At 46.0% G+C, this 18,586-nt stretch overlaps 1 protein-coding gene across 1 annotated transcript in view; it reads right to left on the reverse strand.

Moving 5' to 3' along the window:
- The window catches only part of NUP85 (nucleoporin 85), a 37,432-nt gene that overhangs the window by 8,543 nt on the left and 10,303 nt on the right, over nt 1–18,586 (reverse strand). The window contains exons 5-15 of the mRNA XM_044298363.1: nt 17,605–17,648; nt 13,799–13,868; nt 12,966–13,087; nt 7,485–7,619; nt 7,158–7,271; nt 5,406–5,537; nt 4,882–4,988; nt 4,706–4,789; nt 3,498–3,563; nt 3,221–3,372; nt 2,348–2,465 (exon numbers count right to left, since the gene is read on the reverse strand). Coding sequence (XP_044154298.1) covers nt 2,348–2,465; nt 3,221–3,372; nt 3,498–3,563; nt 4,706–4,789; nt 4,882–4,988; nt 5,406–5,537; nt 7,158–7,271; nt 7,485–7,619; nt 12,966–13,087; nt 13,799–13,868; nt 17,605–17,648 — 1,144 coding nt within the window. The remainder of the gene's footprint in view (nt 1–2,347; nt 2,466–3,220; nt 3,373–3,497; nt 3,564–4,705; nt 4,790–4,881; nt 4,989–5,405; nt 5,538–7,157; nt 7,272–7,484; nt 7,620–12,965; nt 13,088–13,798; nt 13,869–17,604; nt 17,649–18,586) is intronic.

Below are 18,586 nucleotides of genomic sequence, written 5' to 3' on the forward strand. Positions count from 1 at the left end.
ATGACATCATGTAGAGCAGGGATCAGCAACCTTCGGCACTCCAGCTGCTGTGAAACTACAACTCCCAGCATGCAAACATGCTTGGCTGTACTTCTAAGGGCTCATTCACATGGTCTTTTTCGGTGTTTGGCGGGCCGTTTTTCCCGGATCCGTGTTTTTTTGTCCCGTAGTGTTGCCGGTTCCGTTCCATTTTTCAGTATGGCATATACAGTATACAGTAATTACATAGAAAAAACTGGGCTGGGCATAACATTTTTAATAGATGGTTCCGCAAAAACGGAACAGATACGGAAGACATACAGAGTACATTCTGTATGTGTTTTTTTTTTTTTTTTAAAACATTTGTGTGAACGAGCCTTAACTCCCACAGCAGTGAATGAAGCATTCTGAGAGTTGTTGCTTCTGAACAGCTGGAGGTTGCTGATCCCTGATACAGAGGGATGCCATGCTGGGTGGCAAACTGCTGAGGCAACTATACACCTGATGTCAGATTGTGCAGGAGAATTACATTATAAGGACACATTAAACACCGCTGAAAAAGTGATAAATGATAAACCAGCGGGGGTCCAACTACAGTCAGATCCCCATTTCTTCCAGCATCAAGACCGCAGCAAACAGGAGTTTGAATAGACAAGCAGTTGAGCCTGAGCCCTGCAGCATCATTTAAAATTCATGCCACAGATAGACCTAGCCAAGCACAGTACTTGCCAGTGCTACAGGCTTTGAATGAAGCAGCAGGTTGCATACACAGCCGCTGGCCTAGTCATGCTTCTCCTAAGGCACCTTGCACACAGCCAATCCCCCCCCCCCCAAGTAGCATCTATTTTTTTTAAACAAATGCCACTTGGATACAGGGGCGGATTTGCCTTAGACTATAAGGGAAATTTCCCAGTGGGCCAAACCCAGGGGGCCACCTGATCCCTCCTCTTGGCCATCAGCCAGGTAAGTAATGATCTGTCGCTCCCAGAGTTAATGAACGCAGGGGGCGTCAAGTAGTTATCTACCTGGATGGCGACCACAGGTTCCTGAATTCAACTGTACTGACATCCTGAGTAGGAGGAGAGAACTTGGCATCTGGCTTTGGCCACCACAGAGGGGGGACTGTGGTTTTTAATGGTGCTGGGGCAGTTTATTGTGTTGCACTGAGGTATTTGACTCTGCTGGGGCGGTATTTTGTGCGGCAATACGGTATTGCTGTCCCTACCTACTTGCGTTGGTCCTGCCCAGTGTCAATTTGAATTCGCCTATAACATGAAGGGGGACACTTGAATTTTTTTTCTCCCAGGGCGACTAAGTTCCCAGTCCGCAACTACCTGGATATCAATAGAACCAATGCATTTCAATGGTATAATGTACACTACAGGTATTTTAACCGATCAGTGTATCCGTTCCCATATTTTTAGCACATGTCCTATTCATATAGACCAAAAACAGACCAGTGGGAAACTGAATACACTTGGATGCAAAAAAAAATAAAAAAAAATAATAAAAATAATAATGGATAGGGATCAAAAACTGAAAGATTCACCTGATTAACGAATATTTAGCTTGATCTTAGGGTGATCGGCTGGCAGATTGTTGGAAAACGAGCATTCGTAGGAACAATCTGCCCGATTATTGCCCCGTCTAAATCCACCTTTAGGCTACATTCACACAACAGTGAAAAAAATATGGCTATGAAAAACGGACAGTCTTTCATAGCCATTTTTCAACCAGTTTTAATGGCCGTTTTGCATTTGGCCTCCAGCAGTAATAATGTCCCCCACAGTCACCACCATACTGGTCCTCAATTGTGATAAGTTTTATTTTATTTAAGCCGAGAAAAAACAAACAAAAAAAACATCCACTTGCATGGGAGGCAGTCACCCTTCTCTTGATGTTAACCGGACCTGCGCTCAACTGTGATGATGTCATCATGCTTGAGCACAGGTCCCTCAGCATCACGAGAGAAGCGACTGCCTCTGAGTGCAAGTGGATGAGGTGAATAAATCTTTTTAACCCCTAAAAGGCCATTTTGCGCTAGTTTATCCATTTTAAATGGCTGATAGACTGGTGCACCCCTACCTAACAGCCATTAAGAACGCTCCAATTTATTTCAATGGGGTCCGTCTGGCCATAAAAATGGGCAAAAATTGAACATGTTCTATTTTTTGACGGCTGCTATTCAGTGGCCGTTAAAAAAAAAAAAAAAAAAAAAAAAAAGACGCTGGGGGAAGAACAGAAGCAATAAATCAGTCTTCGGATTCCCTGTGATATATCATTTATCACTTACCCAGTGGACAGGTGATAAACGCTTCAGGCTGGAACGTCCACTTAATCCTGCTAGAAGAATTTAGTGTGCACTTACCGATCAGATATGAGTGTGGCAAATCCTGCATCTTTGGCTCGAATGCTCCATGACAGTGCTGACCCCAACCGTCTATTCCGCATGGCTTGCATCGCCATAGTCTTGCAGATACTGCGGACTGGAAATAAAGAATAAATTGTTCACCCTATAAAAACGCTTACGTTTTGTCCCCATTCATGGTCTTTATTTTTATATCAGTTTATATACATATCACATGAATATCATCAAGGACTCGTTTTTTGTATAGTCGGACATGAGTATATCAACTTACAAAAACATTAGTGTACGCAGACACCCATGACAATTTATGGTAAATCAAGATCCATATGAATATTACAGCATTTAAGTAATTGAACATTGTACCTTAAATAAAATAACGCAGTAACACCATTCCCCCCCCCCCCCCCACCCTAACCCAACTTTAGCAGAGAGACATCCGCATCTGTGTGTTTAATAGTTATAAAATTGGACGCCAACCCATTCATTGTCAATGGGGACAAAACATCACTGAGCAGAACGGAATGCTCCAAAATGCTTGTTTTCCGTCCTGGGATGCGGAGCAAGATGGATCCGTCATGACCCACAATGCAAGTCAATTGGGATGGATCCATGTTCTCTGACAATATAAAACGGATCCGTCCCTCACTGACTTTCAATGGAGTTCATGACGGATCTGTCTTGGCTATGTTGAAGATAATACAACCGGATCCGTTCATAACGGATGCAGATGGTTGTATTATCAGTAACGGAAGTGTTTTTGCTGAACCCTCCTAGATCCAGCAAAAACACTAATGTGAAAGTAGCCTAAAACAAAAAAAACGATGGCTGAAATGCTCCATAAATGACATTTCTTCGATACTTTCTTGCACACACCTTGCTCAGTCATCTGCCGCTGCTCACAGATGCGCAATGCTTTCAAAGCTTTCTTCTCAGTGCTCAGAGGAATCCTCTCCATGTGAAGCTCAAGATAAACTCGACCCAGTTCTGGACAGTGATCTAGGTAGTCGACTCCAAGCTGCCAAAGACTGCAAAGGAAATTACCTCCATCAATAAAAAGAAAAACCTCACATGAAAAGCGATGAACTGAACAGAAAGCTACAAGTAAACGAAGCAAGGGATCAGAATCAGAATTTTTTTTGATATATCATACCTATGATGGGAGAAGAGACCAGATGCATACTCCAGCAGTAAATGTTCTCTCATGTTAGACCCAAAGCTACAAGAATAGAGAAGAATAGATGTTCAACACTTAAACAAATCTTGGAAATAGGTCTTATGTGAATTATTTTTTTTTTTATATCAGATCATTTTTAATTTATAAATCACTTTATATACAAAATATGATTTTGAAAGTATTTCAATACAAAGACATCCGGTAAAAAATTTGCCAGGACTCGTATACAAAAATATCCAATTCCCTCAATCGTTGGAGAACTCGTTTGGATCCAATGCAAGGCTAATATAGTTTCCTAGGTACATACAGTAGCCTCCCTATTGCTACCCTAGCAGCCTCATCTGCTCCAACTTCCGTAACATATCCTAAAATGCATATTTTAGGGTCCCAATTGACCCATACCGAGAAGACTCTCTGTATTATGCCCACCCAAAACGCATCCAGCCTTTGACATCGCCATATCATGTGTAATAAAGCCGCCGGTTCCATCAGGCACCGGGGGTATTTTGCATCTGGTCTGACACCAATGGCGATGTAAAAATACAGGTGTTTAGTACACTCTATGTATAACGAATAGTTGGGACAATTTTCCATTTTCACTCAGCGATGTCTGCGGTACCGCCTCAACAATGTCCCATTGCTCTTGCGATATCTCCCCTAGGTCCCTTTCCTATGCTCGCATTCAAGACAGTAGATGCGAATCTAGAAATGTATCCAACATTGAGATTAACCCCTTCTCATCTCCTCCTTAATGCCCAGGACTTAATTGATGGCCTGTGCTAAGGTCAATATATCTGCACTGGGGGGGTACACTAAACCTGAAACAGCAACGGTAAACAGATGACTGGCCCCCGCCATCTTCTACTGCAGAGGAGGAGGCTCCTGCTACTGCCAGACACAGAATAATGAGGAGGAGAGGGACAACAAGATGTATATGTATTTCTCAGTTTTAAAGGAGTTATCTAGGAGGCTGCAACGCTGCAGTACCAGGAATGCTCTGTCCACCAACACTCATATCGATGAGCTCTTCTAATTGCAAGTCATCAATCAAGCGTCCTTGGACACTCCTTTTAGCATTGAGTCTTGTGAACAGTTTCTGAAATTAATCCCATTATACCAAACACTAAAATAAAATCGGACATGTAATTATTCTTCTCCATGCCAAATCCCTCATTTTAGCTTACTACATGTTGTGGGATTGAAAGAGCTGACAGTGATCCAGCAGGTCGGTCAGATGAGCCACAAACCACCAGTTATTTGTCACAATGCTGCAAAACAAGAAGAAAAAAAAAATAAGAGAAATGGACGTTCGCTGATCTATAGATTTACATTAAAAGACGAAATGTGGTTTGGTTGGTACCTGAATTCCTTTATGACCTGATGAATATCAAGCTCAAAAGCTGCAAGCAGAACATTGTCCAGGGGCTCAGAACTGCTGTCTCCGGCATTGAAGATGTCAAGACAAGACTGAGGTAGGATAGAACAGAGGGGGCAATCGTAAGAAGGAAAAAAATATATATATAATTTTCATTAGAACAGACACTCAATGGTCTTTACAAGTGGTGGCCTACCCTCAGGACTGGCCATAGTCTGATCGGTGGTGGTCTACACAGCCAAGTCCATTGTGGAGTGGAAGGAGCTGGTTACTACAGTGCTGCTCACACTGAAGTCAATACAAGCAGCACTGCATTTACCAGCAACTTCTACTGCTGTGTAGTTCCAGCCAGAGCCAATGCAGAACACCGCATCGGTGGGGGTATGGGGTATTGGACCCCCAACTGATCAAATAGTCAAGGCCAATCCTGAGGATAAGCCAACACTGGGAAACCTCTTTAAAGTCCAATATAACATCTCTTATTACGTCATCTTGCGGCTGCATCTAACCTGAGCATAGGAGTGGATTTCTGCCAAGGTCACCGTAGGATGTGTAAAAAGCAGCTGTGAAACCAGGAAATGATACCAAGTGCCCATCAGATCTTGCTTCTCCAGCAAAGTATCCTCAGCTCCCAGTAAAACCTATTAGTGAAGAAGATCAGTAACCTGGTGATCTTAAGACACAAGCAATTGTCCCATGGGACACAGCAGAATATAATAAAAGTAGAAAGTGCCCCCTTTACACACCCCCAAAAAAAAAGAAAAAAACTAAACTATGCTTTAAGCTTTTACATCAGTGCAAACAGATCCAGTAGTTACCCCAGCAGGACATGGCACATGATGGCTCCGGTGATCAACCCACCCTCATGTGATTGCAGCAGAGAAGAGAAGTAAGACCATAGGGGCCGTCTCCCCAAGTCCCCCTACACAGCACAACCAGTCCACTGCCCTCCATATAATCTAACCAATACATTAGCTGCATTTTTCCTGGAGAACAGCTCATATTTTATTACAGCATACACTGCTTTCTATCATACGATATCAGACATGATAAACTTCTAGGTTGGAGCATAATAAAGTACAGGTTGTGCTCCAGGAAAGAAAGAAATGCTCATGTAGATGATATACACAATACTGCAGATGCTGTGACACCATACTGCAAAATGCAATGTAGTGCAGGGTGGCTGTTTTTTTATTTTTAAAGTTAGGGCCCATTCACTTGGGCCAAACCGAAGGGCAGTGACCGGGAACTAACTGTTCATTCTTGACCACTGCCAACTCATTAGCTTGCAGCAATCAGCGCCTCTGTATGGAGAGGAACCATCCCCATACAGCTTCAGTGTTTGTCGGCAGCACGTTCCTCTATGTTAAACAGGAATGTGCCACATACATGATCAGATCACATGACAAACAAGCGTTTTGTGTTTGTTGGTGATCTGCGGCAAATTTACACAAGCCAATTATTGTGAACAAGAGCTCATACATATTATAGATGGCCCAATAATCACCACACGTAAATCGCCCTTAAAAGGGGGTTTTCCAGGCCTTTAATACTGATGACCTATCTTCAGGATATTCTATTAAAATCAGATCGATGGAGGACAGACTCCCAGCACCACTGCCTATCAGCTGTTTGAGGAGACAATGGCGCTTAAGAGAACACTGCAGCCTCCATGCAGTTTAGCAAGAACAGCGCCATCCATTTGACATCGGCTGTGCTTGGTATTGCAGCTCAACCCCACTTGTTTGAATGGGACTGAGCTGCATCTAGGCCATGTGACCGACAAACGCAATGTCACTGGCCTGGGAATATGCCATAGTTCTCAAGGGAGCACCACAGTCTCTTCAAACAGCTAATTGGTGGAGAAGACAGACTCCCACCGCTCAGAAATTAATGACCTATCCTGAGGATAGGCCATCAATACCAAAATCTCAACAAAAAAAAACTTTTAAAAGTATACCACCTAGCAGATGACGTCTCCCCCAAAAGGCATGTCCTTTAACTTGAGACAATAAAAAGATGCCCTAAAAAAAAAAACAAGCCAGATGGGCACCAGTAAATGCCCTCTCTGAGTGTTAAATTGAAGGAGACACTTAGCTGAGATTATGTAGCCACATCCACGACACTAAGGTGCCGAGGCTACGGCCACAAAGTTCACTTGTCCAAACTGAATGTCTTAGAACAGGGTCTGGGGTAACCGGAATCCCTTTGGGACACTACAACCCTAAATTAAACCATTTATTAAAGTGGGGGCCACACACCTTACAGATGGATTCCATCTGAGGACTGGAGGAGAAGGTCCCACACTGCAGATGACGTTCACATTCCTCCCGCCAGTGCTGCCATTTTAATTCAAACTCTGTCAGTGTCTGAGACTATAAAGGAGAAAACAAAAATCTGATTATCCGAAACGTTTAAATGAAAATATGAGATAATGGAGCAGGAAGGTCTCGTTTGTAAATGACTCATGCAATATATAAAGAATGGCAAAATGTGTGAATTGTATTCCAATGAATACAGATTCCTGCCAGCCACGGGTTCTGGCAAACAGAACTGAGTGCACCCTTCACCTGATCACGGTTACATACATTGAACTTAGGCATTTTCCTCAGGAGATCATCTAGGACTCGGCACATGCTCCGGGTGCTTGCAGAAACAGCTGCTTCTTTGGCCAGCATTTGCCTGGCTTCATCCATACGAGCCTGGAGGACATACCCAGTAATCTGCAGATGGCACACAACAAGGAAGGGTTATACACACCCCTCAGGTACGGAAAGAAGGCCTATAGCAGACCAGAGAGACATACACATACACACAGCTTTACATAAAATCAGCATCACACTGTCCCCAATGGGGCCCCTATCAGTATGTCTTTGGAGATATATATAAACACCATTTGCTTTTTTATCTGGAGTGCTGTCCGATTTTTGTTTTTTCTACATGGGGTAAGCAGTAATACCCCTGGACCTAGCACCCGTTAGTATTTGTCTTCCAGTGCCGCCATCATATATACATACATATATAGTCTAACAAGGTCCTGTAGGGCCACCCATAACTTCTCCAGGGGCCCTCTATTACTCCCACTAACCACCTTCCCCCTTAAACGGGTTGTCTCACTTGGCACAATGCTACTTATGTTAAATATAATGCTATAATGAAGAACTTACTAATTTAGTTCATGTTGCAATACTGTCTCCTCTCCTGGTTTATTGACATCTTGTAGTCCCTTAGAGATTGCTCGTTGTCAGAGGTTATGGCCACCGCTGCAATCCAGCAGCGGCAGCCGCGTCTGCTCACTGGGCAGTAAAGTGCCGGCCTGTTTGATGGTGGGAGTGTGCATGTGCCTTGCCGCACTAGCTCACTCCCATCCCAGCCACCTCGTATACGGCGTCTTGAGCTGTTCCCAGCCATGGCAGTAGCCTGGGAGCAGCTGGAGAGAAGAAAAGGAATCCACAAGAGAAGAAATCACACCTAGTTGAAGCCATGTGAAGCCTCAGGAGCACGCGCACACAGGCAAGGGGCGGGATTACATTATCCCAGCGCAGCGTCCCTGCGCAATCATTCAAAGCAAGAAGCACCACGCCCTGCAGTTCAGAGTGCGCGCCTAGGGAGCTGCCTTGACGAGCAGAAAAATCAGGAGGGGAGACAACCCCTTTAAGCTTTAACCAGTATCTCCTTGGTTGCCACTAACGACCCTCCAACCGGCACTACACCCACACTAACAGGTAGTCGATATGAAACAAACCAGCAACCACAAGATCCATTCCCTCAAGGTGCTGGTGTAATGCCAAGGGCAATCCTGGTTCTCTATCAGCTACATCCTATGGGTGAAATATGTAGAAATCAACATCTACATATGCAATAAAAAGCTATCGGGCTCCAAATATACAATACTAATATATAGCAATCTTTATTAAATAATTAATGTTAAAAAATAAATTGTTCTAAAGAAAAAAATAAAAAAAATAAAAGCCAAGATGGATATTGATACAGCGAACATTGCAAGGGGCGTTATCCCCAATATAGTGATCCACGTCTACAAAATATACAATGGAAATAAATGGTACTACTGAACATACCCTTACCAAGAAAATTAGATATAAAATCTCCAACAATCACCTATAGATCATACCAGAACATCAATATGTTCAGTTGTTTAATAGCAAAATTGCCCCATAGGCCCACAGGTATGTCGAATAAGGAGATTTTTGTATAATTTAATAACATTTTCTTTGGGGGACACAGGAGACCTTGGGACGTTCGAGAGCAGTCCAAGAAAGGGGGGGGGGGAAACCACAGCTCCAAGGCAAAGCACCCGAAGACATCAAGGAACCGCCGCCTGCAAAACCAGGCGGCCCAAGCAGCATCCGCCGAAGCCCGAGCATGCACCCTGTAGAACATGGTAAGGCATGCAAGGAAGACCGTGACCGCCTTGCACAATTGCATGGCCGAAGGCCAATGCCTCCGGCCCAGGAGGCACCGACCGCTCTGGTGAAATGAACGGTGACACCAAAGGCAGATCCCTGCCTTTGGTGCGGTAAGCTCAGTAATAGCCATTCTGATGAAGCGGAGGAAAGCCACCCTGTGGGCCGTCAAACCGTTGCGCGGCCCTCCTAGAAACACAAGAGACCGAACGTTGACAAGAGTCGGAGATCTCCAAGTAAAACTGCAAGACCCAAACAACGTCCAACCGTGTCCATTCCCGGGGATGGGAAGGGGAGGACAATAGCCCCGCTGAAATTAAGGCAGATACCACCTTCAGAAGGAAGGAAGGGACGGGATGGAGAACAGCCCTGTCCTGGGAAAGGACAGGAGGCTTGGAACAAGAAGGGCCGCCATTCAGACACCAGTCAGAGACATGATGGCAACAGAAACACAACTGTACAGGACAGAAGAAGGAGTAGGGAGAACTTCTGTAACGGCTCCAAGGGAAAGATTGGAGCGCCGAGAGCTCAGTATGTAGTTCCCAGGGCGGTCCCGGGAAACGGTACAGAGGAACCAAAGAGACACTCCATGGAAGAAGGTCTTGACAGGCCCAGGAGGGCCTGGAAGAGGAAGGACAGCGCCGACACTTGACACTTCAAGTAACAGAGTCCCAGTCCCAGTCCCAGGTCCAGGCCGGACTGAGAAAGACAGAACCATGGGGAGAGAAAGGCAGAGTGGGGGAATGCCCAGCTTCCCACAGAACCCCAGGTAAGAACCCCAAGTCCGACAACAGATCCTGGACGAAGCACGGCCGGGAGCGAACACTAGCGTGGCCGCTGGAATCGCCTGGGCGAGCGGGAGAAAACCCAATGTGATCAGGCACAGACCAGTAACACGGGCAGAAGGGTCTGCAAAACTGGTCCCATCGCCGCCGAGCAACGTCGTCCCGTATCCACCCGGAGTGGGGGAGCAGAAGGAGAAGACGGAAGGAACTGAAAAGGTCCGCCCAGCATCAGACAGATGCCAGGATAAGACAGGCTAAAGTCCATGTCGATGAAGCCACCACAGGAAGGTGTTCTACAGTCCCGGTGTGGGAGATCTAAGGACAATCTCGACCGAAGGGTAGTCCTCCCAAGTTACGAGAAGGTAAGTCCACAGCAGGACCATTGCCTAGAATGGAAAAACGCAATCTGCACCCAGCGGGAGGACAGAACGCGGTAGACCCGGTAAATAGGCACACAGCTGGAAAAGGAAAAAAGTAAAAATCAAAAATTAAACGACAAGGAGAAAACAGCCCTGCAGAGCAGGGAGTGTCTTGCCTCCTTGGACACTAAGCAAAAAACTGGCAGTCTCTCTCTCCGGGCTGAGGGTATAGCTGTGGAGGAGGGGCTTAACAGTTTTCACTTAGTGTCACGCCTCCTGGGGAGCTGAGCTATACCCAATGACTCCTGTGTCCCCCAAGGAAAATGGGCGAGAAAAACACAATATTGCATTGGCAGTGTCACAGATATCTGAAATATCACAAATATCAGCTACCATGCAACTGCACTAGTATAAAAAGTATATAATCCGCCAAGCAGCAGTGTACCAAAAGTTTCTATATAATACGCCAAAGGTAGAACATGCTTATCCTAACCAGACGTACCCTGTGACATTGTTCACTTTGGATCAGGAATGCCGCCCCGCGCACAAATACCTCAACGCACGCTTCACCCTCAAGGCTTCGTCAGGAGCCTCCATATTGTTTGAGGGGTTGCAATCTCTTGATTTTCACATTTCCCACTTAATAGGCTCTGGCTACATTTAGCACTGAAACCCCCGATAGTAAGGCTTCAAGATCAAGGCCTCCCCCATTTTACCAAGCCTCAATCTATGGAGGCTTAGTGGTGTAAAGGAAAACTGCTTAGTTGTCCATAGTAACCAATCAGATTCCAGCCTTCATTTTCCAAATGAGCTCTGAAAAATGAATGGTGGAATCCGATTGGTTGCTAGGGGCAACTAAGCCAGTTCCACGTTACTCCACTTTTGATGAATCTCCCTCTGTGTTGCAATCACCTTCAACTTTGTTTTTGGAATTTTTCCTCTAACAAGCGCGCTTCAGCAGATGTCTGCATTTATATTGTGTATAGATAGTTTTTTGTTGGTTTTGGTGCAAATTTGACAAAATTGTAACAAAAACAGATCTGTGAAAAATGGATAGCCCACAGATGGCTGCTATGTGCAATCCGTGTTTTTTCCATTGAATTGGGGAATCTGATCTGCAACAGAACCCGCGGTGAGATTCTCGGATCTGGCACTCAAATTCATTTAAAACATGGTTGTGTGAATCAACCAAATTACTGGTAGTAGCAGTAATAGTACTTTACACTGCAATTTATGGCTCCTCGTGATTTGCAATGCTTCAAAAACTATCCAAAAGATGGAAAATTGTGCTGGTCGTATACAGATTTTTGGCTACGCTGCTCATGATTGTCACAATTGACAGTTCACCTATATCTCTTAATAAACGCTGTACCCCTTTCTGTGTCTGTTATATATTCACAGCAGTAGTGGTGGGTTCACACTAGCATTAGGAATTCCGTTATGGCTTTCCGTTATAACATGGTTATAACGGAAAATAACGGAATGCCCAGACAGAATGCAAAACAGAAGCCTTTAAAAGGCTTTCCGCCCCAATAGAAGTCTATGGGAAAGCATAATGGATCAGTCTGGGACCCGTTATGCAAGACTGAAAAAGTCCTGTCAACAGGACTTTGTTTTCAGTCTTGCATAACGGGACCCAGAAGGATCCGTTTTGATTCCCATAGCCTTCTACTAGGACGGAGCAAAACGGAATGCCTTTTAAAGGCTTCCATTTTGCATTCCGTCATAATACAAGTCTATGGGCAAAAGAACGGATCCATCGTTCCGTCTTATGGATTCCGTTATTTTCCGCTATAACCAAGTTATAACGTAAAGCCATAACTGACTCCCCAACGCTAGTGTGAACGCACCCTAACGAGTATGTGTGAGCAATCCATTGAATGTGCTAATTTTTTTTATTGCTCTTTCCACCTGCCAGGGAATTTTAACCTCCCTTTAGTGGCTTGTTCACACAGCGCAGTTTAAGGCTTTTTCTTACAGCAGAAACTAGGAGAGGTTTTCAACTGTCCCATTTTTTATTTTTTTTATCCAACCTAATAACGGAGAAGTGAAGGACAACACATGCACAGCCGCCCTCTATTCATTCCTATGGGAGTGCCGAAGGCGCACTCAGCTATTTTAAGATGTTCCATAAAAATGAATGAGAAACGCGTTATGCAAGCGCAGCCACTGCTCTACTCACTTCTATAGCGCTAATTTTCAACGATCCCATAGAAATGAATGGAGAGCATGCCATGCCTACGTGGTCCACTCTACTTCAAATTGGTGGCTCTGTTCTAGCGATAGGTGCGGGTCTAAGAGGTCCTAATGATGTGCCCCCCAAAGTATGAGATGGGCCAACCCGTTTAAAGGGTTGGCGTTAAAATAAAAAATAAAAAAAAATAAAAAAAAATTATATGCTGGTCATAATAAATGTCCTATATGGTATCTGACAACACAAAACATTTTGAAAAATACCTTACCAACCATAGATACTTCTTATTAGATTGCGTCTCACTTACCACATCCCAGAATCGCTCATGCTGCAGGGGGTTTTCACTCTGTAGGACGTCTTCAGCTGCACTGTCTATGTCGCTTGAATGCAAACGTACCCAGTCAAGGAGGAGTACCAGGAGGGAACCAGCTGAAAGGGTCATTCATAAGTTTACCTCAGCAGGTAAGTAGCTCACATATACATGTAACATTACTTGTAAATGGTCCAGTGAAAGAATTAGTTCAATCCTGGTTAATCTGGAGCCCTTCCTTATTGTGATATGACTGCCCCGTGCATCAAGGCTACCTAGACATCCGGACGACTAGTTACCCCACTATTAAATCTGCTCTTGCTTTACATTAAAGTGTACCTCCAAATCATACAGAGAAACGATTATAGAGAAGGGGTGAACACCGTGGTCATATTTATACATACCTCGTACGGCAGATCCTGCTTCTACATGGCAGTGGTCCATACGAAAGGTTGGTTAGGCTACAGGATGCCTTGGCAATGGACTGGCACTCTGAAATCGTGTCAAGGGTACCATAAATAACCAGCGGGTATTTTGGCCTTTGCAGCAGTGTGTCAGGTGCAATATACAGCTGTCACACTGCAAATTGTGTGACCACAGCTCTTGTGCCAGTACCATCCCCATACCATACATGTATGGCACTATGCACTAACTACACACTGCCAGGGCTGTAACTGTACAGCATTTTGTGCCAAGAGGTTAAAAAAATAGTTAAGCCCGGCGCCTATTAACTAAAGTGGCATTCAGCGCCAAACAGAACCATTAGTCTTGGAGGATCCAGTACGTCAGTGCATTACAGACTGTACAAAATTATATCCAAAAAGGCTCACCCGTGGCAGCTTCAATGAAAAGTATTTCACAAAGGTTCCAACACAGCTCCATGGCAGACAGGATAGAGAGCTAGAGCCACAAGAGACAATGTAATTAGATGACACGTCATAACGGGACAGCAACCTCCGGCAATACAGCTGCTATGAAACTACAACTCCCAGCATGCTCCTTCAACTTCTATAGGAGTTGTAAGAACAGCCAGGCAATAGTGCATGCTGGGAGGCGTAGACCCAGAACGGCTAGAGATCCGGAGGTTGCTGATCCTTGTCCTACAACATTCCAGGAACCATTCTGGGTTCGGTTACATAAGAGTGGTTGGTATCAATCACAAATGTCAGGATTTGTCTAAAATAGACTAAACACAGTTGATTCTAAAAGGGAGGCAGTGCATGCCATAAACGTCTGCTAGATGCAGGACCTGCTTCTGGGGACTGCACCAATTTCAAAAACAAGGATCCTCTGATCCCGCATCCTGCCAAGTGTTGCTACCAAACATGCGCAGCTCTCTTCATTCACTTCTTTTGGAGTTCTGAACACCGCTAAGTAAGCGTGCACGACTGTATTCAGAACTCCTATAGATGCGAATGGCCACCGGGCAGGAATGGAGAAGGGGTTCAGGAGACTTAGATTCTGGACGGGAGAAGCAAGATTCAGAATCATATCATAGAAAGTTCTGTATCCCCAACCTTCGCCTTTCCATCATCACATACAGGGATATAGAAGAAATATTGGGGACATTTATCAACGTCATTATGCCACAATAATGGCGTGTAAAAAAAATTGTATTGTTAAAAAATTTCTAAGTGTGAAAGTAGCTGCAGACGGATCCGTCCAGACTTTACATTGAAAGTCAATGGGGGACGGATCCGTTTGAAAATTGAGCCATATTGTGTCAAATTCAAACGGATCCGTCCCCATTGACTTACATTGTAAGTCTGGACGGATCCGCTTGCCTCCGCACGGCCAGGTGGACACCCGAACGCTGCAAGCAGCGTTCAGGTGTCCGCCTGCTGAGCGGAGGCTGAACGCCGCCAGACTGATTCATTCTGAGCGGATCCGCGTCCACTCAGAATGCATTAGGGCTGGACGGATGCGTTCGGGGCCGCTTGTGAGCCCCTTTAAACGGAGCTCACAAGCGGACACCCGAACGCTAGTGTGGAAGTAGCCTAATCCGTATCATTGGGGGAGGACAGGCTTGACCTTGGGTATAGCTGTTGCCACTAGGAGGCGACACTAAGCACAAAGGTGTGAGCTCCTCCCTCCAGCTATACCGCTCCTACAGGGACTAAACTAAATCAGTTTTAGCTTAGTGTCCGTAGGAGGCAGACCTCCCTGCTTTGCAGGTCTGCAGATTTTTTTCCTTTTATTTCAGCGGGATTACAGGCAGTCCTAGCTACCTGCACATTCACCCAGGAAACGGGAGACTAGGGGGTCCCCAAGCCCGCTGCTCCTTCCCGGTCTCCAGAAGACAAGGAGGACCAAAGGTTCCTAAAGCCTCTGCATCCCGCCAGACTTCGGGTCACCACAGCCGCCCACGACAAGTCTCCTCTGTTCCGTGGTAGCAGCCCTCCCCAAGGGGCCGCACACTGAAGGTGGTGACCTGGCTGGAACCAGGGGGGCAGAACACACCAGAAAGGTAAGTATTCCTGGCACCAAACCGCCCCCCCCCCCCCCACTTCCCCTTCTCAGGGTACTTGCCAATTTCTGGGCCCGGCACCACCAGTTGCCAATTGTGGGCGATTAGTCTCTCTGGTTCATTGGACGGACCGTGTCCGGGGGTATCCAGTTCGGGTTTAATCCGACAGCTGCACGGCAGTCGCATATCTAAACCACCAGGGTGGCACTCGGAGCCCTGCAGCCATGTCGGAAGCAGCGCTCATCCTCTCCTGGGGGGAGAGCCATGTCCTAGCTCTGTCGGCAGCTCATATCCCCGGCGTCGACAACTGGATTGCTGACTTTCTCAACCGAGAGAGACTCGATCCCAGCGAATGGGCTCTGCATCCACAGGTCTTTCTCGCGATATGAGAGCGGTGGGGGTCGGCCGGATGTGGATCTCATGGCCTCCTGCTTCAACTGCTCCTCTTCTGCTCATTCCGCGTCTTCTACGGAAAATCAGGTCCGAAGGTCTGCCTTACATTCTCGTGGCCCCGGACTGGCCAAGCACATCTAGTCTCCCTCCTCGCCGACGAACCTTGGCGTCTTCCCTTTCAGGAGGACCTCTAGTCCAGTGTTTCCCAACCAGTGTGCCTCCAGCTGTTGCAAAACTACAACTCCCAGCATGCCTGGACAGCCTTTGGCTGTGCGGGCATGCTGGGAGTTCTAGTTTTGCTACAGCTGGAGGCACACTGGTTGGGAAACACTGGACTAGTCACAGGGACCGATCTTCTACCCGAATTTAGGGTCACTACATTTAACGGCATGGCTGTTGAAGCCGCCGTACTAGGGGCTCGGGGTTTCTCGGATGCGGTTGTCCATACCATGACCTGGAAGTCGTACTTTAGTTGGTGCGAGTGCCACCAGTTGTCTCCTATTCGGTTCTTGTTGCCGTGACTCTTGTCTTTCCTGCAGTCGGGCATGGACTTGGGGCTGGCTCTCAGTTCCCTCATAGGGAAAGTTTCATCCCTTTCTATTCTTTTTCAGCGGAATTTGGCTTCACTTTCTGCGGTTCGGAGCTTTCTGCAATGTGTGGCGAATGCTGCGCCCCCTTACCGACCTCTGTTGAATCCTTGGGACCTTAATCTGCTGCTCAGCGCTCTCCAGTCCTCTCCGTTTGAGCCTTTGCAGCAGGTGTCCCTTCGCTTCCTGTCCTACAAGGTGGCAATCTCTTCCATCCGTAGGGTGTCGGAACTAGCGGCTCTTTCCTGTCAGTCACCCTTCCTTATCCTCCATCAGGACAAGGTAGTCCTTCATCCGTTCCAGTCCTTCCTTCCGAAGGTCGTGTCGGCATTCCACCTCAATGAAGAGATCATTCTCCCTTCGTTTTGTCCTGTTTTTCCTTTTGCTTCTCCTACTGCTTTTTCACAAACTGTTTTGGCTTAGTCCCTGTAGGTGGGGTATAGCTGAAGAGGGAGGAGATTACACTTTGTGTGCTTTAGTATCGCCTGTGTCCCCCAATGAACGGAAGAAACAGATTTTACGGTAAGTACAAAAATCTAGTTTTCTCATCCGTCTCATTGGGGGATACAGGCTTGACCATGGGACGTTACAGAGCAGTCCCAAGGGTGAGCCAGAACAAAGAAACCCTCCATAGTGTGGAATGACTGCTCACAAGGATGAGACGGGCAGGACAAAAGAAAGGTAGAATGATCTCTTCATTCAGATAGAATGCAAACACAACCTTTGGAAGGAAGGACTGAACCGGGCGAAAGACTTTTTTTGTCCTGAGGAAGGATCAGAAAAGGCGGCCCGATAAGAAAGAGCGGCGAGTTCTGATACTCACCCGTCTGGAGACTTCTGCCCACTTCTGTGCACTTTTCCCGAAGTGTTGATGAAAGGGATGGGGCTTCACACTGCCAGACAGGGTTTTCATAATGTTCACCAGAAACTAACGAAAGTTATAGCTGCATGCAGCTGGCATAGACTTCCATTTCTGGCACAGGGCAGAGATGCGCCTAATTTATTAAGAGGTATCTGCCATTGAATAAATTAGGCACATCTCACACTAGAGCATGGACATCAAGCCTGGCGTACAGGTATGCCAGTCTTGATAAACGTCCCTCATTGAGTCCACTTTAGGGACTGGTACGATGAATCAAGAACTAACATTTTTTTACAGCACTGTTAAAAAAAAATTGCATTGCCCTACCTGCTCAGAGTATTTGGCGCTTTGAGTCGCATCTCGTGTGGAACCTGAAATAATAATAAAAATATATATATATATATATTACATATGATAGCAGCTTTGAGCAGCGCTACGGCAGTAAAGTAGCAAGAAAGCAAAAAAAATTTAATCAAATGGGAAAATAAGAGATATGGCAGAATGTGAAAAATGCCTAAAAAAAGTAGGGGGAATTAGAGGAGTTGTAAAATGCTCCAGATTTATAGCATGCGCCATCATTTTTGCATGAAACACTGGTGTAATGTAAGCCAGCCAAGGAGAGGTGTAAAAAAAGAGAAAATAAAATGTCTAGCAAGATGTGCCAAATTTTATATACGGCACCATGGTAAATAACCGCATAGCCAATCAGAGCGGTCACTCATCTCAGTCGGTGATTGGCTAAGTGGTCACATACAGGGAGTAAACAGTTGAAAAGGGATATGGTAAAACACTGCACTCGGCAATCTCTGTCCTTCCCATATTGATCAAACCCCCTTTCTTGTAATCATTTGGGGGCTCAGTGGTTAGATTAGGGTGCTATGATTTATAGCCAGGGCCGGCCTTTGGGGTGTGCGAGCTGTGCGGCCGCACAGGGCGCCATGGCAACAGGGGCCAGACTGTGCCGACAGCGAGGAGGCTCTTTGGCCACAAACACTGTAACGACATGCAGGACGGCGGCGGCCTTCTCTCACCTCCCGGCAGTGCACTTACTACTTTATAGACGCCCTGCCTGTGTCACAACTTCCACGCTTCTCATTTACGAGATTCTAATCCGACGAATCCCAGGCATAGTTATCTGTATTGCCGTCCTCAGGAGAGGGAGAGATGTCTGCTGGGATTCGAACCCACGACCTTCTGTATCAGAGGCAAAGCGCTTACCCACACAGCTATAAGAGCTGCATAGCCACTGACTGAAAAAATATGAGACTTCTACTATAGACTCTGCCCCTGCACACTCAGCCTGCTATAG

The sequence above is a fragment of the Bufo gargarizans genome, chromosome 6, assembly GCF_014858855.1.
Source record: "Bufo gargarizans isolate SCDJY-AF-19 chromosome 6, ASM1485885v1, whole genome shotgun sequence".
Lineage (NCBI taxonomy): Eukaryota > Metazoa > Chordata > Amphibia > Anura > Bufonidae > Bufo > Bufo gargarizans.